This window comes from Manihot esculenta, chromosome 13 (assembly GCF_001659605.2).
Source record: "Manihot esculenta cultivar AM560-2 chromosome 13, M.esculenta_v8, whole genome shotgun sequence".
NCBI lineage: Eukaryota > Viridiplantae > Streptophyta > Magnoliopsida > Malpighiales > Euphorbiaceae > Manihot > Manihot esculenta.
Window position 1 is genome coordinate 34,229,739 of NC_035173.2, and position 21,216 is coordinate 34,250,954.

Sequence of the window (21,216 nt, forward strand, 5' to 3'; positions counted from 1 at the left end):
AAAATAGCCATGAGATATAGAATTCGAATTTGGTAAAAATCGAATGTTAATTTTTTTTGGCCAAGATTGAGGTACAAAACCTTATAAATACACAAGGAGGAAAACAATGCCTACTATACATTTACAATATATATATATATATATATCCTTACAGCTAAGTCGATTAAAATACACTACGTTTTTCTCATTGTGTATTTTCTGCTTAATAGAATGAAAATGGGAAAAAAATAAATAAAAGACAGAAAATGAAAATAAATATTTTTGTTGAAGGTGCTATATATAAAGAAATGAAAGGGTTTAAATTAATTAACAGTTCCCAAAGTCCCTAAAAGAGAACGCAGAACCCTTCTCTGGCATGTTTCCGGCATGGCGTAGCCCTAGAGTGAGCGACACATCGCCAGCGGTAGCTGTGGTCCCAAACCTTATAAGAGTAGGCCCAATGTCAGGTCCAGCATTGGCATGCTGAACAGAGGTGGTCCCATACTCAGCTGCAGCCACCATGTTGCTGCCACGGCGACACGTTTCATCCGTCAAGTCATGGAAAGGCTGTGCATGGGATGGTGGTGGCGCTACTTGATCTGTGGTTGGAGTAATAATGGTGGTGGCGGTGGTGGAAGGAGAGTGTTTTGCTTGGTTTTCCGAGAAACATTGTCTATTGATTGCTAGAATTGAAGGGTCATTTTCATTGGTAATTTCTGATCTTTTGCCTGCTGGTGCTGGTACTGGTGCTGGTGGTAGTGTTGTGGTGGTGGAAGGTGCTGATGAGGATTCAGTTGGTGTTGGTGTCTGTGCAAGTGCAACCCCACTTTTGTTATTACTGTTGTTGTTTTGCTTTCTTTCTCTATCTTCATCAACTCCTCCATCTTCATCTTCTTTAGCCTCCTGTTGATACATCTCTTCCACCATTGGTTTCCACAACCGAACCCTTGCATTAATGAACCAATTCGAAACCTACAAGCATTTATTAACATTATCCATCATTAGTAAATTGCATTTCTTGCCATTCTTTCTACATTTACGGATCAAATATGCATAAATATCATATCATAATAGCATACATAAATATTTAAGCTCATACGTAATTATTCAATGGAATATTATTATCATATACTTCCAAAGAACAATTTCGCTTCTATGTTCTAACATTTTCTAGATCTGAGAAGGAAAATATAAATCTAATAAATGAAAAGTGAACTCTTTTTTTTTTATAAAAAAAAAAAAAGAAACAAGGGTTTTGGTAGTCACCCCATAGTAAGAGAAGCAATTGCATGATAACGTACATAATGGAGATTTGAGAGAGTAATGAAGAGAGAAATTTTTTCACTTGCAGAGTAAAAAAAATGGGAACACAAGAAGGTAAAGATTCCAAGTACAAAAAAATATATATATTCACTGCCTTATGTTTCTTTCTCTTATGCTTGGAGAAAGTGAGAGAGAATGAGAGAGAGAGAGACAATCAAAGCTGCAAACTTTCATGTCTCATATCTAGTGTACTTGCTTCTGCTCTTAAATATTTATGTTTGAGGAGTTCCTTCACTGTCTCAGTATTTATATTTATTTCAGAATCCATGCCAAAAGAAAAGAAAGAAAAATAATGGAGGTTTTTTTTTTCACATATCTGCCTCTCTGTAACAGAAAGACAATAAAACCAGAGAAATAAAACCCAAAACCATGCAAGTTCTCACTGAACTTACTGATGGTCCCTTCTATTGGGTTTCTCTATTCTTCTTTCTCATTTAAGGATCTGTTCTCTAAGTTCAGCGCACAGCAAACCAGATACATGAAAACAATCTCTTTTTTCTTCTGTATTAAAGTTTTCACTGTTTTGTTTAAGATGAGAAAAGTTGTGTACATATTCATAAAGAGAGAGAGAGAGAGAGAGAGAGAGAGAGAGAGTGAACAACTAACTTGATTTCTCGATAAACCAGTCTGTCGAGCCAACAGATGCTTATCTGCATCGCTTGGATACCTGAGAAAGAGACCAGAAAATGACATCAGAGACCTTATTACCTAAACTGTATAAAGAGACACCAATGCTTTATGTACCCCTAGATAGAATTGAACCTTTCTTCTGCATGGGGCGTGAGAATCCAAGAGAAGAAAGATGACCACAGTAACAGACAGCACCGTAGCAGTAGCTGTAGCAGAAGTATAGAAAGACAACTGCACTCTCTGATCTCTCTCTTCTTATTATTATTATTTACATTACATCACTTGTCTTTAAAGAAAACTGGGTTTTCTTCTTTTTCTTTTCTTTTCTTTTCCCTTTTGTTTACAGTGGAAAGAGAGAGAGAGAGAGAGAGAGAGAGAGAGAGAAGGTGTGGCGAATGCCCAATGGCCATTGATAATACACTTCAATAAAGTTTGATTTTATACTTAACTAATTTCTGGCTCTGCAAGAGACTAAGTATTGCTGCAATGTGAAAAGCACTAGGCAAAGAAAACTCTTTTTACAGCTTTTTGTTGACGAGGACACTGTATTGCTGTCACTTTAATCACAATTTACAAAAGAAAGATAGAGAAACAACGAAAGGAACTTGGATCCCGTGTATCCATGCATATTTTCTAGTTAACTAATTATTTAAAGCATCATTATTATGTCATCTAGTAAAAAGCTTTTAATCAATGATAATAATTATTGCTTTGATTTAGATTTCTCATTTTTCTAATGATGCGACACACTGTTTTTTTTATATGGGTAAAGGAAAACGTACGGATGGAGAAAATGCTCAAAAAGCCAAGCTCTCAAAATGTTGACAGATCTTTCAGGTAAGCCTCTTTGTGGTCTCCAAGCATCTTGTTCCATCATACCCATTTGGTGAAAGGCTCGTTGTTGTCTTAAGCTTTGCTCTAGCAATTTTAGCCTTGGAGTCTCTCCTTTTGTTATGCCTGAGGTCCCTGCTCCATCTTTCTCACCAAGTAGTTCACAACTTTGCTTCAACTGTGCTGCAATTGCATCCTTTAGACATCGAAAATGCCTTGACATTGCTTTCTGGGCAAGGGCTGTGTAAGGAACTGCTGCTCCAAAACCCATTACTAGGTCAAATGAATTCACCACCATTTGCATTTGTTCACAGTAATGGTTGTATCTTCTATCCACCTGCAAATTGTTGACCACATGCACAGACATATTAATTTTCAAGAAAATTCAATCTCATCAATCCCAATGCTCGTTAACTGTTGTGGTCTAGTACCAGAAAAAAAAAATCATAGTACCATACACCTTGATATTAATTCCTTTCTTTCTTTTCTCTTCCCTACCAACCCAAAAAGTAGTAGTTGTTGAGAGTTGGAGACCGAATTGAAAACAGAAATTACTCATGTTGTTATATTGTAATGGGAGTTAATACTTAGTTAATTAAGACCTTGGTCTAAAAAGGACAAAAATCATGTACAAATGATTCTGAATGTGATATGAGTAGTGTCCTAGAATTATGTCACTCTTGACTAATATTATGTATTAAAAAAATAGAAGGTTGAAACAGAGAATAAAACAAATCATAGGACTAAGAATATGATGTGATGATGAAACAAAATAATAAAAAGGAAAGAAAGCCAAACAAAGCTCCTCTTTCAGAGATTGATGACCCAAAGACAATTAGAAAAGGACTTTGTTGCTCTTAAAGGAAAGAGAGAATGCAGAGAGAAAAAAAAAGAAGTATAAATGCGAGGATCAAAGGTACTGTTACAGTGAAATGATTGTTAATGGAAAACGAATAAATAGAATATCATTGTGTTTCTTTTCTTATAACTCTCCTTATCTCTCCCATATACAGCCAATTTCGCAGGCTCGCTTGCTTGCTTGCGTCTGTGCTGTGAGTGCATACTTAAACAAAAAGAAAAAGATGTATAATATCAACGGGGTTTCTTTCTATGAAAAATTACTATGATGGGTAAGCTTTATGATAAGTTCCCTACGTAATATGGTGGTGGCTTGCGAGTCATCTTCCCAATCAGGAGGAACGTCGCTTCTTGCTGGACACATACCCCTAATAGTAGTCTCTCATGTTTTTACTTAACCAAAATCCAAAGTACCTTAACAGCCTCCCCACCAATCCAATCGACTGTGAAAACGTTTAATAACAACAAAATAAAAACTATTATTATATAATGACTAATCCAACTCTACCAACTAGATCCTATGCAACCCTATTGCACCAGCCGGCTTTTTTTCCTTTTATTGCCTCTTAAAATATTGATCAAGAAACTGATCGGAATATTTCTGTTCGACCCTATTTCTAAAATAATGGACTCAGTAAAATAAACCAAAAAAGATTGGGTCTTGACTCTCAGGGAGAGAGAGATAGAGAGTAGTGAGAGAGAAGATTACATGCCTCATCAAGCATGGATAAAAGTTTGACCTTCCTCCTCTGGTGCTCAATCCTATCAGAAGCTGATAAAGGAGGGAAATCCTTTGTTGAAGATGAAGAACCGCCGCCGCCGCCGCCGCCACCGCTACCGCCACCACTACTGCCGCCTGGATTATTGGAACTAGGGTTGGTGTTTTGCCTAGTATATTTGTTCTTTTTGAATTGACCTCTCCCAACACTGCAAAATTCTTCTAACAATTCCTGAGCTGCTTTCACATACTTGGAATTCCTCAAAACATTAACCATTCCTAAAGAAGATCCAAATCCAACATGAACTTGATGGTTCTGCCCAACTCCTGCTTGCAAATGCAATGCCTGGTGTTGACCACCCAAATTCTTGTAATACTGAGCAGCAGCAGAAGAGGAGCCCCCTCCTTGATTGTAATATAATAATCCACTCTCTCCCATCCTCAATTCTTCTGCTTTGGCTGCCTCCAAGTGCTGCAACGATGATGATAATGACAAAGAAAGTCCTTGTCCTTCCACAACACTGCCAATCTCAACTGGGTTATTGAGCTGAGCACCAGTGTTGGCTCCTTCGTTAGCACTACCAGGAACCCATGTGAATTGTGGGGGAGATATCTCACTACTAGCGCCGAAAGCTCCTCCATGACCAGACACGCTAAACCCTTGAAGAGAAGTAGATGGGTTTGGTAACAACATGTGAAGTGTAGAAGAAGTCGCAGGAGGATGATGGGGATGTGAAGGAGCAGGAGATGGTGATCTTGGCTGTGGATTCATGAGAAAAAGCTGCATGGCAGCAGCTGAATCTGCATTAATGCCTGAAATCTGATGATGTTGAGCTAAACTTTCGCGGCTATTATGATTCTTTGAATCCCCTAAAGGACCCAAAACTCCTACCATCCCTTGCCGGTTGTTGCTGTACCATTCGTTGGTCGTCACTGGCTGTTGTTGACGCGGATGAGCCGTCCGATAATTAGACTGCAACGGCTGGTCCAACAATTCAGCAGCAGTGACAGGCCCTCCAGGAGGGAAATTGAACATTTCTGATAACATACCGGCAGTTTCATAGACCGGAAGGCCACCGGATTCTTCATCTTCAATACCCACTAATGGCTCAGAAGGAGGGCCATAACCCGCTTGAACTCTAAGTTTGTCTCTGCGGATCTGCTGAGCTAAGTGGTGCTGTTGCTGCTGGTGATGTTCTTGGTGATGAGTTACCTGGGATCTCTCGAAGCCATTCGAGAAAGAGAAGATTCCAGCTTGGTGATAGTCTTGGGACATAGAATTAGACTTGGATGGAATCAATGGAGCAACCGACGACTGGTGAGTCTTGAGAATTGGAGGGAGCGGTGGTGTTGCTATCCCCATATTAGTTTCTTGGTATTGATGATGATCATCATCTCTTAGTCACTCACTGATCTTCGCTTTCACTTTCCCTCTTGCTCAATTCTGCTGCACATGAATCCGTTAAACGACACAACCAAAACAATAAACACCCACGAGTTTACATATCAAGAAACATAGCAAAAAAACAAGAAAACGAAAGAGGAAGAGAGAGAGATAGGGCTATAAGAGTATCAACTGGGTCTTTTCTTGATTTTTTTTTTCTATTAAAAAAATATTAATTTCAGCTTTGTTCATCATCTAAATATACATAAACACACACAAACAAATATACCTCTTGGAGTTTGAGAGTGTGAAGAGATGTAAAGATATCAGCCATCGTTTTCTCTTCTGTTTGTTTTGAAAGCTTCTGCGAATTCGTTTCTTTTTCTCTCAATCTGTCGTCTCTTTCTTTCTCTTTCTCTCCTTTTCTTTCTCTTCGCTAGATGCTGCGTCTTGCAGCAGTTGCTGTGTGTGTGTGTGGGTGTGTGTGTTTTTGCAACCAAAGCTTGTAGAAGGTGAGGTGAAGTTTTAACAATAAAATAAAAGCAGCAAGGGAAAATAGAATGGTGGCTTAAGGCCGCAGACTACTGATCTCTCTCTCTCTCTCTCTCTCTCTCTCTCTCTCTCTCTCTCTCTTTCTGAGAAAGAAAGAGAGCCCAAAAAAAAAAATAAAAAAAAAGAAGAGGTCGCTATTCCTTCTTTCTCTCCTTCACCTTCTTCTCCTTTTACTATATTTCTTTAATTTTTGCAAAATAAAATAAAAACACAAACTATGAAAAAACAAAGACTTTAGCTACAATTTATTATTAATGTCTTTATCAAGTTACTTGTATGACCCTCTCCCAAGCTTCAGGATTAATTAGTGTTCTTATTTTAAATCAAAATTATATCGATTTAAATTTAAATTTTATTGAATTAAATTAAAATCGTAATTTGCAAAATTAATTAATTAAAAAAATTATTATTTAATTTTTATATTATAAAAAAATTTATTAATTAATTTCTCATAATAAAATTATTTTAATATAATTTTTAAAATCGATATATCAATTAATTAATTTTTATAATATAATAGTAAATTTTTTAAATAATTATTAAAAATTTTGAGAAAATTAACTATAAAATTAAGTGCATGTTAGTACTCAGAATCCAAACTAGCATTTTCAAAATAAAATTAATAATATATGAAAATAAACAGTCAATTTCTTCCTAAATTTTTCTGGAAATAATGTATTTAATAAAAAAATATAAATATTTTTTTAAGTAATGGGAAATGACGAAAATGTTGGGTTGGAAATGCAGGGTATTGTTGTCATTTTGCTTACGTCCTTTGGAAACCAACGCAAACTACGGAATAAAAAAAAGATAAGGTGAGTACAAGGTCATCTCAATGATCCAAACTACCACCATCCTATTGATTTCATTATATTACTATAATGCCCTAGCTAATAATGATTTCCAACCCATCAAAACTACAAGTTGGTGAGGGCATTTTCGTCAGTTTGAGATTGCGTTTTTATACATTAATAACACGTCCAGAGCTGAAGCTAACTGCACGGGCAAACAGAGATAGACAAATACAAATAATTAATATATACAAAAATAATTAAGAAAAAATCCGACAACCGAAACATGAGTGTCACGTGCCATGCCCCGTGGGTTTTGGGCTCATGGAGTTGAAGCCACATATGACCGTTGTAAAGTTTGGCAACTTAACTCTTCCTATTTTCCCTTTGTTTTTATGTTCAGAAAATTTTATAATCATATATAATAATTATTAATTAAAAATTAAAAGAGAGCATTTCATGATCCACTCGCTTGATTTTTAAAATATTAAATATTATTTAAAAATTTATTATTAAATATTATTTAAAAATTTAAAATTTATTATTATTATCAAATTGATCATGCCCTTGTCTACAAAGGATCTAATACGAATATATTATGCTTCAAAATGTATAATTGGAGATAGTGGGGCACTTTCTTTCACAATTAATGTATAGCTTTTTGATGAGCAAAAGGTGGTGAATCTTTTTCATTTTAATTGGTATTTTATCTTCCTTAAATAAAATATTTATTTTTAAAAAAAAAAATTATACCCATCATATAAAAAAATTTTATTTTTAGAATTTTTTTTATGTGATAAAAAGCCTATTAATAGAAAAATAAGTTCTCGTTATCAAATTAAAGCATGGAAATTTTTCATGTGAAAGTAGGGTTTTGATTTTAGATTTGGTTTTGGTTTTGGTTTTGGTTTTTTAGGATTGATATGGTCACCATCCAAGAGTACTTGCATAACCTCTTTAGGCATTTGCTTTAATTTCTTTGATCCCTCATGAAATTAGTCTCCTTACCCTTAATTTATTTTTTATTTTTTATTTTTAGGGTTCCATAAAGCTTGGAACCCAACTTCCAATGTCCCCCACATGATCAATTTTAGAGACAGGCTAGGAAAGAGGAGATCAATGGAGAAAGACAAGACAATCATTGAAGCAAAGACAGGATTATATGTTTTCCTTTTTATGGCTTATCAATGCATGTCATTACTAATATTAATATTAATTAATAGAAAATGAAATTAATCCAACTTATTATATTTAAGTATTTTCATATATAATTAGTTAAAATTAAAAGGTTAATTATTAATCTGAAATGAAAGGTAACTAACTTGAAAATAATGAAATTATTTATTTAATAATAAAATTATAATATAATAAAATTAAATTAATTATAGAAATTAAATTATTGAATAAAAAAGCAGTGTAAATAATGTTAGAATTTTTAAAAGCTGTTATTTAGTTATACAATTAATTTAACGTAAATAAAAAAATCTACAAAAATTATTATATTTTAAAAATTAAAATTTCTTTCTAATTAGTAACATAAGGAAAGTTTTTTTTAATGTCAATATTAATTATTATAGTACTAACTTATGAAAAATACTTTATATTCTTTACTATCTAGAGATAAAAATAAATTAAAACTTATGAAAAAATAATTTTGTTTAGTTTAATGAAATTCAAATTAATAATAAAATAATAAATAGAAACAAATATAAAATAATGCCCAAGTTAGGAATAAATTTATTAAATTAATCTAAATAAAATAATTTCAGTAATAATTAATTTTCAAACTTTAAAAAAAATCAATTTTTTCTAAATAGTAAAAAAATCAATTTCAAACTTCTTTTTGTTGTTTTATTCAACTCTATCTTTATATATTAAGAGTTTAATACCCTGTGGCTATATGAGAAATTGGCATGTTTATTTCGTGCATGGATTGTACTTACCAAAAACTGAGTGGAAAGATTATGTATTCAGTTTCAGAGTGAGGTTCTATTTGTTGCAAAAGTTTATAATAAATTAAATTATAAATAATATATATATAAAGATTATGTTAATGAAATAATAATAATAAAAAAATTTATAAATTAAAAATAATTTTACTTTGTCTGAAATCAACTAAAGAAACAACCTTAAATATGATAACAAATGAAATTATGTAAATATTATTTTTTAAAAAGTGAATTTTAAAAAAAAAAAAAAAAGCTATTTGAACAGAAAAGACCGATTAATTTGTAGTGATAGGGTGACACGTGCAAAGAAAGGAAGATTAGAAAGCACTTAATTTGTCTATCTCAACTGCAAACCAGATTGATAGTTGACGCCCTAACCTCCTTCCTCTTCTTCTCTCTTTCGGGCGATGGTCACGTGAATCCCACCCTCCTTCCACCTCATCATTGATAATCTAATATCTCATCTGCCCCTCACGTGCCAAAGTCGGCTCTACACACGTGTCCTTTATTATTACTCTTTTTTTTACATTAATTGCTCACACTGCACTTCTTTTAAATATATATATAAATTTTCTTTTGTTTTTAAAAAAAAATTCCCATCTTCCGCATGTGTTATTTGCTAGCCATACATTATTACGACTTAGGAGAAAGTTTATTTTAGGAGGGTACGATTTTGATAAATAATTAATGAAAATAAAATACATAAAATAAATATATTTTTAAAAAAATTATAAAAATTAATAAAATATTATAATTAAATTATAATTTATTTATTTATTTATTAAAATAAATTAATAACAATTTATTTTTAATATTTATAAATATATATTTCAATATAAATCGATAATCAGTATATCAATAACTTATTTTTATTTTATTATGAAATTGATTTTTAATAATATTTATTATAAAAAACTATTTCTATTAACATGTAAATTTATTAAAAAATAATATTATTAAAATAATATAATAATTTAAAATAACATTTATTATAAATTTTAATTTTTAAGTTAAATTATTTAATCCATTAACTATGAAATAATATTTCTATTTTATTTTTTTAAATTTAAATAATTTAACATATTATTTATAAAAACAATACTTGATTTATATTTAAATATTTTTAAATTTAAATTATGTAACCTATTAACTATTAAATTTATATTTTTTAAATTTAAATATTCCATAAAACTTATTAATTAATAAAATATTACTTATAAACACTTTTATTTATAAAAATTTAAATTTTATTTCTCTAAATTTAAATAGTTGAATAAATAATTTCAATAATATAAATAAATTAAAAATTAATTAAGTGAAATAATTATTTTTTAATAATAAAAATAACATATAAAATTAAATTATATAATGAATGAATAATTTAAAAAAATTATGTATTTGAAATTAAAATTTTAAAGATAAAAAGTAAATTTTTTAAATTGAAAAGTTGGAGAATGAGAGAGATAAAATAAAATGAACAACTAAATTAAATGAATTAAATAATATTAAAGATGAATAAAAATTATTTGATAAAAAATTAAAAAATTTAATTTTATAAAGTATAAAATATTTTAATTGAGTAATTCTGAAATAAGGATTAATTAATAAATTTTTTAAATATACAAATATCTAGACTCTTAAATCTGTTTTGACAACTTATAAATTAGTGATTTAGTTAAATTTAGTCCGCTTGTATTTTTTTTATTGCAGTTTGATTTTTTATTTTGAAAATTTTTATTTTTATTTCAATTTTATTAATTAATAAAAAAATTGAACGGATTCATTTCTATTTTTATTCCATCTTTTCTCAAATCTCCTTTTATAAAAAAATAAAAGTTCAAAAAAAGAATACTAAAACTTAATTCACTCGTTGAGTCTCATTGCGTCCATAACTGATTGATTAAAGCTAGGGATGTCAGGCGGGCGGGTTTTCACGGGTACCCGATCCGTCCAAACCCTATTAGAACGGATTTGGGTTTTTATAAAACGGATTTGGGCGGATTCGAATTTGAAAAATTTTACCCGTCTCGAATTCGGATAGAGTTCGGAATTAGACTATTGGATGCCCGTTACTCGAACCCGATTAGTATATAACAAAACTAATCCTAACACTGATCCATAATTTCTTTTTTTCATTTTCACTACCCTCTCTCTGTCGTCGCCTCTCTCCCTGCTTCCCTTCCTATAATTCCTAATTCCCAATCGGCCTCTCTCCTCCACTTCACTGACGACTGCCGGCGCAGGCCAGTCACCTAAAGCCCAATTAGATATCACCTTCTCCTCTCTTCTTCATCTGCCCGTCCACCAGTCACCATAGTAATGCAGGAGCTCACTGTTCTTCCCCGCCAGTCATTTGTTTATACTGTGGTATTAAGGATTCTTCTCCTCCTATAAATGACTCAGCTCCTTTCCCTAACTCGGTGAATCGGAATCCAGTTTAACTTTCAGGTATTGGAATTCATTGGATTGGGATATTTTGTTCGTGTTAGGGTTTTGTGATTTTCTTCTCCCTCAGTCATCAATATCTCCTCTCTCCAGTCGGTAACATCTCCCACAGTCCCACTTTCCAGTCAACGCCTCTCTCCCCCATTTCACTGACGAGTGCCGACAGCCCAATCGACACCGTCGATATCTCCTTTCTCTCCCCAGTCGATATCTCCTTCTCTCTCTCTCCAGTGGCCACATCTCCCACTTCTCAGTCGGAGACAACTCTTCCTTCTCCCCGCCTCTCCACAATCGGCGTCGGCGACATCTCCTTTGGCTGGAATAGGTTTGCAATCAAATTTTTTGATAATCAAATCTTTTATGTGCATATTGTTAAAGAATTTTTAGTTGCTATTAAAGAATTTTAGAATTTATGAACTATTAATTTGATTATTTGGATATTTGCTATTTGATTATTGCTCTCCAATATTTCTACTGCTGGGTATGTCTCCAATATTTCTACTGCTGGGTATATCTCCAATATTTCTACTGCTGGGTTGTGCATATCTTAGCAATTGTTTTAGTTGAATAGATAATTGAGGTTGATATTCAGGTTGTGCAAATTTTATAATTCAGATTGTGCAAATTTTCTAATTTAGGGTTTGATATTTGGGTTATAAGATCTAAATTTTTAAATTTTTTTCATTGAATTCAATTTAAAAAAATCGGGTTCGATCGGATTCGGGTATTGTATGTGTATTGTTAAATGGATTTGGAACGGGTATGGATAATAAAATTAAAATACTAAACGGATTTGGGACGGGTTCGAAAATTTTATATATAATCGGATTCGGGTTTGAGTACCATCAATTTCGCGGATACCCTACCCGTTTACATCCCTAATTAAAGCGCTCAACTTATACCAAAAAAATAAATAAATAAATAAATAATTCATTGATTCAATTTCTGTTGGATGCATTTGGAACGTTCAATCGCTACACACGAAATTTATACACATAGCTCGCCCTTATAGCTTATAGAGCATCTTGAACTGGCCAAAGGAATAGTGGGGCATAGCGTTTTTTACTCTTTCCTTTCTTCCTTGTCGGAGAATCGTCTTACTTTGAATAAGGCTTTGAAAAGATTTTGAAGTAGTGACAAAGGAGACCCAAGCAGCTTAGTTTTTAGGTTCTTTTGAGCATATGGGACGAGGAAATTCCTAATCCGTGCGAAGGAGGATGGGGCTCGATTTTCATGACTCTCCCCTTATTTTCCTCTTCAATTGCCTCTTCTTCTTTTTCGTCATTGTCGACCTCCTACTTCAAGACTGGGGACATCGAGCTATTATATTCAAGGATACCATTATACATAAATTATTATAAAAAAAAATTAATTTGTATATAAATTAATTAATGTAATAAAATTTATATATTAAAAATATCATAAGTTTACATTATTTAATTTATTTTTAATAACATAATATATATGGAGAGATTGATGGATTCCTAGACAATAAGTAGGTCTATATTAATGGGAATTTATGATGAGAATATATCTATTTCTTCAACTGAAAATGAAATGCACCGTCCCATTTGTGCTAAACAATAATTAAATTATTTTATTTTTTTAAATTTTAATAATCACAATTAATGGATTTTATTCCATGGATTCCTAAAGAATAAAAGTACTCGATGGATTGAATAAAAAATCTAAATTTTTGGGATGATAATTAAAATATAAAAAAAACTATATAATAATTTTGTTATATTCTTCTATAATTGGATTCTTTTTATTTTAATTTATTATAAACAAAGGCCACCAATTGCTGTGGTGAGCGTGGCCCAAAGAAAACTACTTGTCTATCGCATTAAGACAGCAAATTGCATTACATAGATTATGACATTTTATTAATTAGGACACAAGTTGCTCCCATTTCTTCTTTACTTCAAAAAAAAAAAAACATTTTAAGCGTAAAGTATATCTAAACAGTGTCTTTTCAATTGCCCTTCTTTTCCGGGTTAGAAAATTGTATTGTACGAAGTGAATAACCAAGCTAGTTAACTAATGGATATCTCTATTCTAGCTAAGGCTATGAGCGCCTATGATAATAAATCCAGGCCAAGGACAAGTAGGTCATTGAAATATACCACTCGACTCTTTCTCTACTTCACAGATTTCTATCTTAAAAGTGATTTGTGATTTCTGGAATCTAGTGCTACGGACATGGCGACTTGGAGACAGTGATCCCACATTGTGGGATTATTTATACAACCAATTTCAAAACTAATTTAAATTTTATCTCATACACCAGGAGTTTATGACTCCATATACAGGTATCATACTCTCTTAAACAGTCAATTTTATAATTTTTTAATATACATATTGACTTAAATATCGAAAAGTTACTTAATCAATCCACTTGATATTCTCTTCTATTTTGTAGAAAAAAATATTATGTGAACAATATTATTGCTGTCGTATGTGAAAATTAATACAAAAATTATGCATTTCTCTCATCTTTTTTTTATTATTACCTAAAAAAACTATGATTAAACAAGTGGATAGCGTATTATTTGTGACATCCATTTAAATAAGTTTATTATCAAAAAAAGATTGGAGGTAAAATGAGATTTGCTTATAATTCTTATCAAAAATAAAATTGAATGAATAACGAAGTGTTATCATAGAATCATTATGAATGAGGAGTGCATTCATGTGTGATCTATGTTTTAACTTAAAAGAAAAATATTGAATTTAAATTTAACGAAAAATCTAAAAATTATTTTTTATAGTTAATAAAGACAATTGCATTCTATTAAACTATTTAATACACTATGATTTCACATTAAATGATAGAAGTGTGGGTAATTTAAAATATTCTTAAGAGTTTCTTTTTTTTATATCTTTAGTATTGATATTCTGAGATTCAATAAATTATAAGACCAAGGCGTATTTTGGTAAGTTTGGTCTGGTTGGCTTGTATCTTTCTTTTTTTATTCTTTTCCCTTTTGTCTTCTAATGACATGTAACCACCGTGTTGCGTCTGTATGTCCTGTCAATATTGCGCTGAATCGTATATATAGACGTATTGTATCATTTCCATCGTCAGGCGGCCATTTAATTTTCTCCGAAGCTATGTTGACACGATCCAGAATGTCCAAGAGTCTATTGTCTCACAGATCCATCAAGTTGATTGGGTTGGACCTCCCATACATAGGTCTAAATCCGACCTTATCTAGCCCGTCCGAGCGAGTCCCGTGTTGCATACTAAGGGACAAACCTGCGTATTAGGCTTTGATAGGATTGTGGCATGATCTTTCCAACGTGGGCTTAGTCATAATCTAGATATCTAAGATCCTATGGTCATCAAGTATTATTTTTTTATTATATATCTTACTATATGCTCTAATTTTTTAATTTATTTTACAAAATATGCACATGCATAAATAGTTGAACACTATACTTTTAAGGATCGCTCAAACTCTAGATCCTTTGTATTGGTCCCTTTATTAAGGTTACTTTTAACAAAAAATAATTATAAAATCTATCATCTCATTAATGGCTCGAAAATAACCCTTTATTGTAATAAAAAAAAACAGTCTATTATTTTATTAGCAAGATGATCATATTTACATACATTAACAAAATATTATATGTACTTAATAATTAGTGGTAAGCAATAATTGCTTCTCACTTTTGTATTTATTTTCTGCCCTCTATTAGATTGTATTAATTTTAAAATCACGTGTCATTATGGGTCATCTTATATAAATTATATATTTATAATTTTATATTTTCATTTTAGTAATAGTAGTAGGATCTTCACACTCTAACCTTATTAATCAAAGTATTGTCATGCTATGCCTACAAATTTAAATTGTTAAGATTGCATAAATAACTATGTTTGAATTGTGAAATTGCCATCACACATGTGGCTATGTTTTGCTATTATTATTTTTATCATATATATATATATATATATATCTTTTAGTCTTAAATAATTAAAGAGCAATTTATACATAGTTTAATTAATTTAAAATTACTTCTAATATTTATGGAAAAAATTTATGAAATTTAATCTATCATAATTTTTAATAAGTATTAAAGAATTTTACAAAAATATTTGTACAAGAACTATTTTTGCACATGAATCTCAAAAGGTCATGTCACCAATAAAAAAACCCTAAAGTAATAGTACGCTCTATATATTGAAAGTCTCTTCCTTAAAGTCAAGCCATATATTACTCTCTTAGGTGGCTTTCCGCCCACTATAGCAGATGTTTCCTCACCATAAATGGCTTTCTGTCTATTATAAGTGTTTTAGCGCCCACTTAAGTAACATTTTGCTCACACCAGGTGTTCTAGCGTCTGCTCAGGCGATATTTCGCTCACATCAGGTGTCTTAGTGCCCACTCAGATAATATTTCACCCATTCTAGGCGCCTTAGTGCATATTCAGGCGATATTTTGCTCACATCGGATACCTTAGTGCCTACCTACTCAGATGATATTTTGCCCATCTCATGTATCTTAGTACCTACTGAGACAATATTTTGCCTACTTCAGGCGGCTTAGCGCCTATTTATGAGACATTTCAACCACCTCAGGTACTTTATCACTACAAGATTTTTTCCAATTAGTAACGGATTTTTCCGTTACTAATTAATGAAAAATCTGTTACTAACCTGTTTAGTAACGGATTTATATCCGTTACTATGAATCTCATTGCTAATGCAATAGTAACCGATTAGCAATCTGTTACTAATTTTATAGCGGATTTAGTAACGGATTTGTAATGAAATTTAGTAACGGATTTAAAATCTGTTACTAATTTAATAAAAATTTTAAAATATATATATAAATTAAATCCGTTATTAAATTTAGTAACATATAGAAATCATTTTCTATCCGTTACTAATTTGATAAAATAAAAAATAAAAAAATATATTAAATCTATATTCTATTATTAAATTTTTGTTAATTTTTAAAAAAATATTTAAAAAATTATATTAAATTATTAATTTATTTCATTATATTTTACATTAAATAATAACTTAATTATGGTAAACTATTAATTTTTTCATTTATTTTACATTAAATATTAACTTTAATATTTTAAATTTTATTAATTTTATAAGAAAATTATTATAAAATTATATGAGAAAAATCTAAAAAAATGCAAAAATGTGAGAGAATGGAAAAAAAATGAGATACAAAAGAGAAAATAAGAAAAGAAAGAAAATAGAAGAAAATAATGATAAAAATGAAGAGAAAATAAGGAAAAATGAGAAAATTAAAGAAAATGAGAAAAAAGGAAGAAAAAAGAGAAAGAAAGAGAAAAAAGAAAAGAAAATGAGAGAAAGATGAAAAAAAAATAAAGAAAAATAAAGAGAAAATGAAGATATAGAAAAGAATGAAAGAAAAAAGTTAGAGTATATAAATGAATTAATAATGAAAGAAAAAAGTTAGAGTATATAAATGAATTAATAATGAAAGAAAAAGGAAGGGAAAATGATAGAAAGTGGGAGAGAAAATAAAAGAAAATGGAAGAAAATAAAGGAAAATAGAAGAAAATGAAAGAAAAGAATATGAGAGAAAATAAAGAAAATGAAATAAAAATTAAGAGATAAAAGGAAAATTAATAATGAAAGAAAATTGAAGAGAAAATTGAAGGAAATGAAAGAAAATGGAAGAAAATGAAAGAAAATGGAGTCAATAATTAAGACAAGAAAATAAGATAAGGGAAAAATGAAGGAATGAGAAGAGAAGAGAAGAGGAGAAAGAAATCGAATGAAATGAAGGGAGATAAAATAAGTGAGTGTATAAATATACGAATTAGTAATAGATTTAGTAACGGATTGAATTCGTTATTAAATTAAAAAAAAACGTGGGCGAATTAAAATAAAAAGGTGAAAATATTCTCTAAATTTTAGTAATGGATTTTCTTAATCCGTTACTACTTTTTAAATTAGTAATGGATTCAGTAACAGATTTTTTCTATTGCTAAATTAAAAATAAAAAATCGAGATTTTAAAATAAAAGTACGGTATTTTATTCTTTAAAATTTAGTAACGGATTATAGAATTCGTTATTAATTTTTGAATCATTTAATAACAAATTATATCCGTTACTAACTTAAAAAGAAAATTTAAAATTTAAAAAAATAAAAAATCGATTTTTTGTTAAAAAATAATAATGAATTAAATCCGTTACTAAATCTGTTACTAATTATATAATAGTTTCCATTCCGTTATTAAATTCGTTACTATTTTATTCATTGAATTTATTTATTTAGTAATAAATTTAGTAACGGATTGAGATCCATTACTAATTTTTAGCTAAATTTAGTAATGGATTTATAACGGATTTCAAAATTAGTTATTTAATTTATAAATAATTTTATTAAGTAACAGATTTAGTAACTGAATACAAAATTCGTTACTAATTCGTTATAAATTTGTAACGAATTTAACACAATTCAAATTTAAATAATTTAAATATTTGAATAAAAATATGAAATAACACATTCTTGCAAGGTCAACAATAACCAAGTTATGGCTAAAGGTTTTGAATAATTAGCTACTCCTTATGTAATCAAACGTCATCTACATAAGAAAAGAAAGAAAACTGTGGTGGAATTAGAATGGAAGTGTGATACAGAGGTAAAAGTAATATTTAATATTTTAATTTAATAAAAAACATTAATATTTAGCTATTATTTCTTATAACATTAAGCTAATTACTATAAAAAATTATTAAAACATGTGATATTTATTGAATATCTTCCGTTTAGAATGAAATTTTTTTGCAAGAATTCAATTAATTTCTTTTCAAGTAATTATTTTTTAAAAAAATTAAAAATTTTAATTATTTTAAAAAATTACAATCTATCATAATTTTATAATAATGTATTTAAATTTTAATTTTTAAAATAAATAATATCAAAGGAAAGCAGATGGTCAGAGTAATAAGAAAGAGAGTAGAGGTTGTCTTTTCAATTGGCCTTCCTTTTCCAGGTTAGAAATTTGTATTGTACCAAGTCAATAACCAAGCTAGTTAACTGTTGGATATGTCTATTCTAGCTAAGGCTATCAGCTCCTATAATTCCAGGCCAAGGACAAATCCTTGTAAGGTGTATTGGGTCTTTGAAATATACCACTCGACCCTTTCTTTACTTCACAGATTTCTATCTTAAAATTGATTGTCATTTCTGGAATCTAGTGCTCGGGAGAAATTAGTATCCCAATCATGTTAGGTTAAAAAATTACGTGAAATTAATGAGATGACAAAAAAAAAAAAATTTAAGATAAAATGAGTCTATTCGAAATATTAATAAATTATAATATTTGATAGTTTATTTTAAATTTAACAATTGTATCAATACAATATAATAGTATAAGATTAAAAGATACTATATAATATTTTAATTTAAAATTATTAAATTTAATAATTGTATCAATATAATAGAATTAGAGGATTGATAAAATCTCGTTTAAGCTCATCAAAGGCTTGTTGACATCAAGGGTTCCAATCCAATTTTCCCTTCCTATCCGTTTCTAGAAAGGCTTGCACCTATGCAAAATTATTTTAGAATTAAGGATTTAGAATTGAAATTAGAATTAAGATTTGGAGGAAGAGAGCGAGAATGATAGAGAGAGATATGAGCAGTGAGAGAATTGAAGAGTTAGTTCTAAGTCATGAACGAGTTGGTGAGAGCGTTGAAAAAGAAGAGGAAGAGGAAGAAGAATTTCTCTCTCACTTTTTATTTATTTTTAATGAAAAAAAAATTTTATTTTATTAATGAAGAAAAAATATAAGTACATTTTAATAAATTTTTGAAAATATATAAATTAATTTATTAATAATAACAATATTCAAATACTAAATAGCAAATCCCTCAATTTAAAATTAAAGATTTATTCTTAATTTTTGGAGACTTTTGATAAGTTGTGAATTTCAAATACTATCTTAATACTTATGAGAACTTTTCATAGTGAAACTTTAAATAACCCTAGAAATTATTTCAAATCCACATTGAAACATTATGTATGCTTTCCATATTTATAAGCTAATTTTATCAAATTTAAATTTTATATTTTAATTTTTTTTTATCTAAATTTAAGATGATATCATTTTAATTTAAATAAATTTAAATCAAAACTAATTAATTCATTTTGGTAAAACATCCCTAAAAAAATTAATGTAACAAAATCAAGGGACAATTAAGAGAGAAATTGATAAAAGATGAAAGGGTCAGTGCCACCTAAGCAAAGCAAATCATATTCAATATTAAATTAATTAATGCCATGTATTATTAATTTTCCAATTAAGAACTACCAACCATCAATTAAAATATATTATAAACATTTGAATATAAAAGTTTGTACTCAAATTTTCCAAAAATATATAATATATATCCTAATTGCTTGTTTGCAATTGAAATCAAATAAATTAACAACAATAATAATAACAATTAGATATAAAAATATTTTAAAAATTGGGTAATCCTTACCTAATAATGATGTTAAGCCCTAACCAACAGCTTTTTTTTTTTTTTTTTTTTTTTAAATCTTGTATATTGTTGCTTGAAATTTAATTGAAGCTCGTGACCCTCCTGCTACCAAACCCTAGTTTTTTTTTTAAAAAAGCTTTTAATTAGCTTCTGCTTCTCATTGGTTGCTGAAAGTTGAAATTCACCCATGTTGAGACTATATATTATCATGAGAAAATAATTACAATAATCAATAAAATGCCAAGTGTTTAATTTGTTTATTTTTCAAAGGTTCCATTCATGTCAAGTCATCCAATAAATAAAACTCACAAATCCCTGTTTGCCTTTATGATCTACATCAAATTTTCTTGGATTTTATGTGAGAAAAGTTGAAATAAAGATGAATGTTAAATATTTTAATTTAATTAATTATATTTAATAACTTACCTAATTAAAACTCTATTTTCTCTCTACAACCAACATGAGAATTAACAAAAACAATTACATCAAATTGTTTTAAAAAAAAATATAAAAAAAACAATATAAATACTTGTTGGTTTTAATATTTAAAAAAAATTATAATAATACAAATTGTGAGTTTTAATTAAAAAAAAGTATTTTTCACATCTTTAACAAAACAAAAAGTAGCTAAGTAAGAGAATATTCATACACTAAACTTACCCAAATCCTTTTCATATAAATAAAATAATTAATAAATAAAGTATATAGTATCTAGAGAAGCAAGGAAGCAACATGGAAAATGATGTATGAGAGGGCCAGGTCAGAAGATATAGTAAGCTAAATTAATAATTAATTAATTATAAAAAAATATTTAATCATGGAAGGTTAAATTCAATCATATCAGATTAGATTATGTTTAATTAATTATATAGACCAAGTAAAAACAAAGATCTTATTAAAGTATAATATTATATTAATAATATAGTTGGGATAGGGACAGCTTTTGAGAAGCATTCTTTTCCACTTTAGTAGCTTAGCTAGCCACTAGAGAAAATAAAAAACAAAAACTTTGGGATTTATTTCTCTACCTTTTTCTCAAAGTTGTGTCCAATTGATTTGAAAAAATTCAGCAACTTTGATTTCATAATGCCCACTAAGTCCATAGTCTTTTCCTAACCATTTCTCTATCACATAAATTTCAATACCTCATGTTGTGACCATTTCAACTTTTTATCATTCCAAACAAAAATTAAAAAATTGTAAAATACAAAATAATTTTATAGTAATGTATTTTATAAATTCAATTCAATGTATTTATTGTGGAAT

General features: G+C 29.3%; 1 protein-coding gene across 2 annotated transcripts; it reads right to left on the minus strand.

Moving 5' to 3' along the window:
* Positions 1–246: 246 nt before the first annotated feature.
* Positions 247–6,364, minus strand: LOC110629790 (BEL1-like homeodomain protein 4). 2 transcript variants are annotated; one of them, XM_021776904.2, is made up of 5 exons: positions 6,013–6,364; positions 4,335–5,786; positions 2,715–3,100; positions 1,909–1,969; positions 247–951 (listed from the first exon to the last, which is right to left on the minus strand). In XM_021776904.2, the coding sequence occupies exons 2-5, from the start codon at positions 5,700–5,702 to the stop codon at positions 307–309; spliced, it is 2,460 nt and encodes an 819-aa protein (XP_021632596.1). In that variant the 5' UTR covers positions 5,703–5,786; positions 6,013–6,364; the 3' UTR covers positions 247–306. The 2 variants fall into 2 exon arrangements, with proteins under 2 accessions (XP_021632596.1, XP_021632595.1); XM_021776903.2 differs by having other exon boundaries at positions 4,335–5,783; positions 6,013–6,363.
* Positions 6,365–21,216: the final 14,852 nt, after the last annotated feature.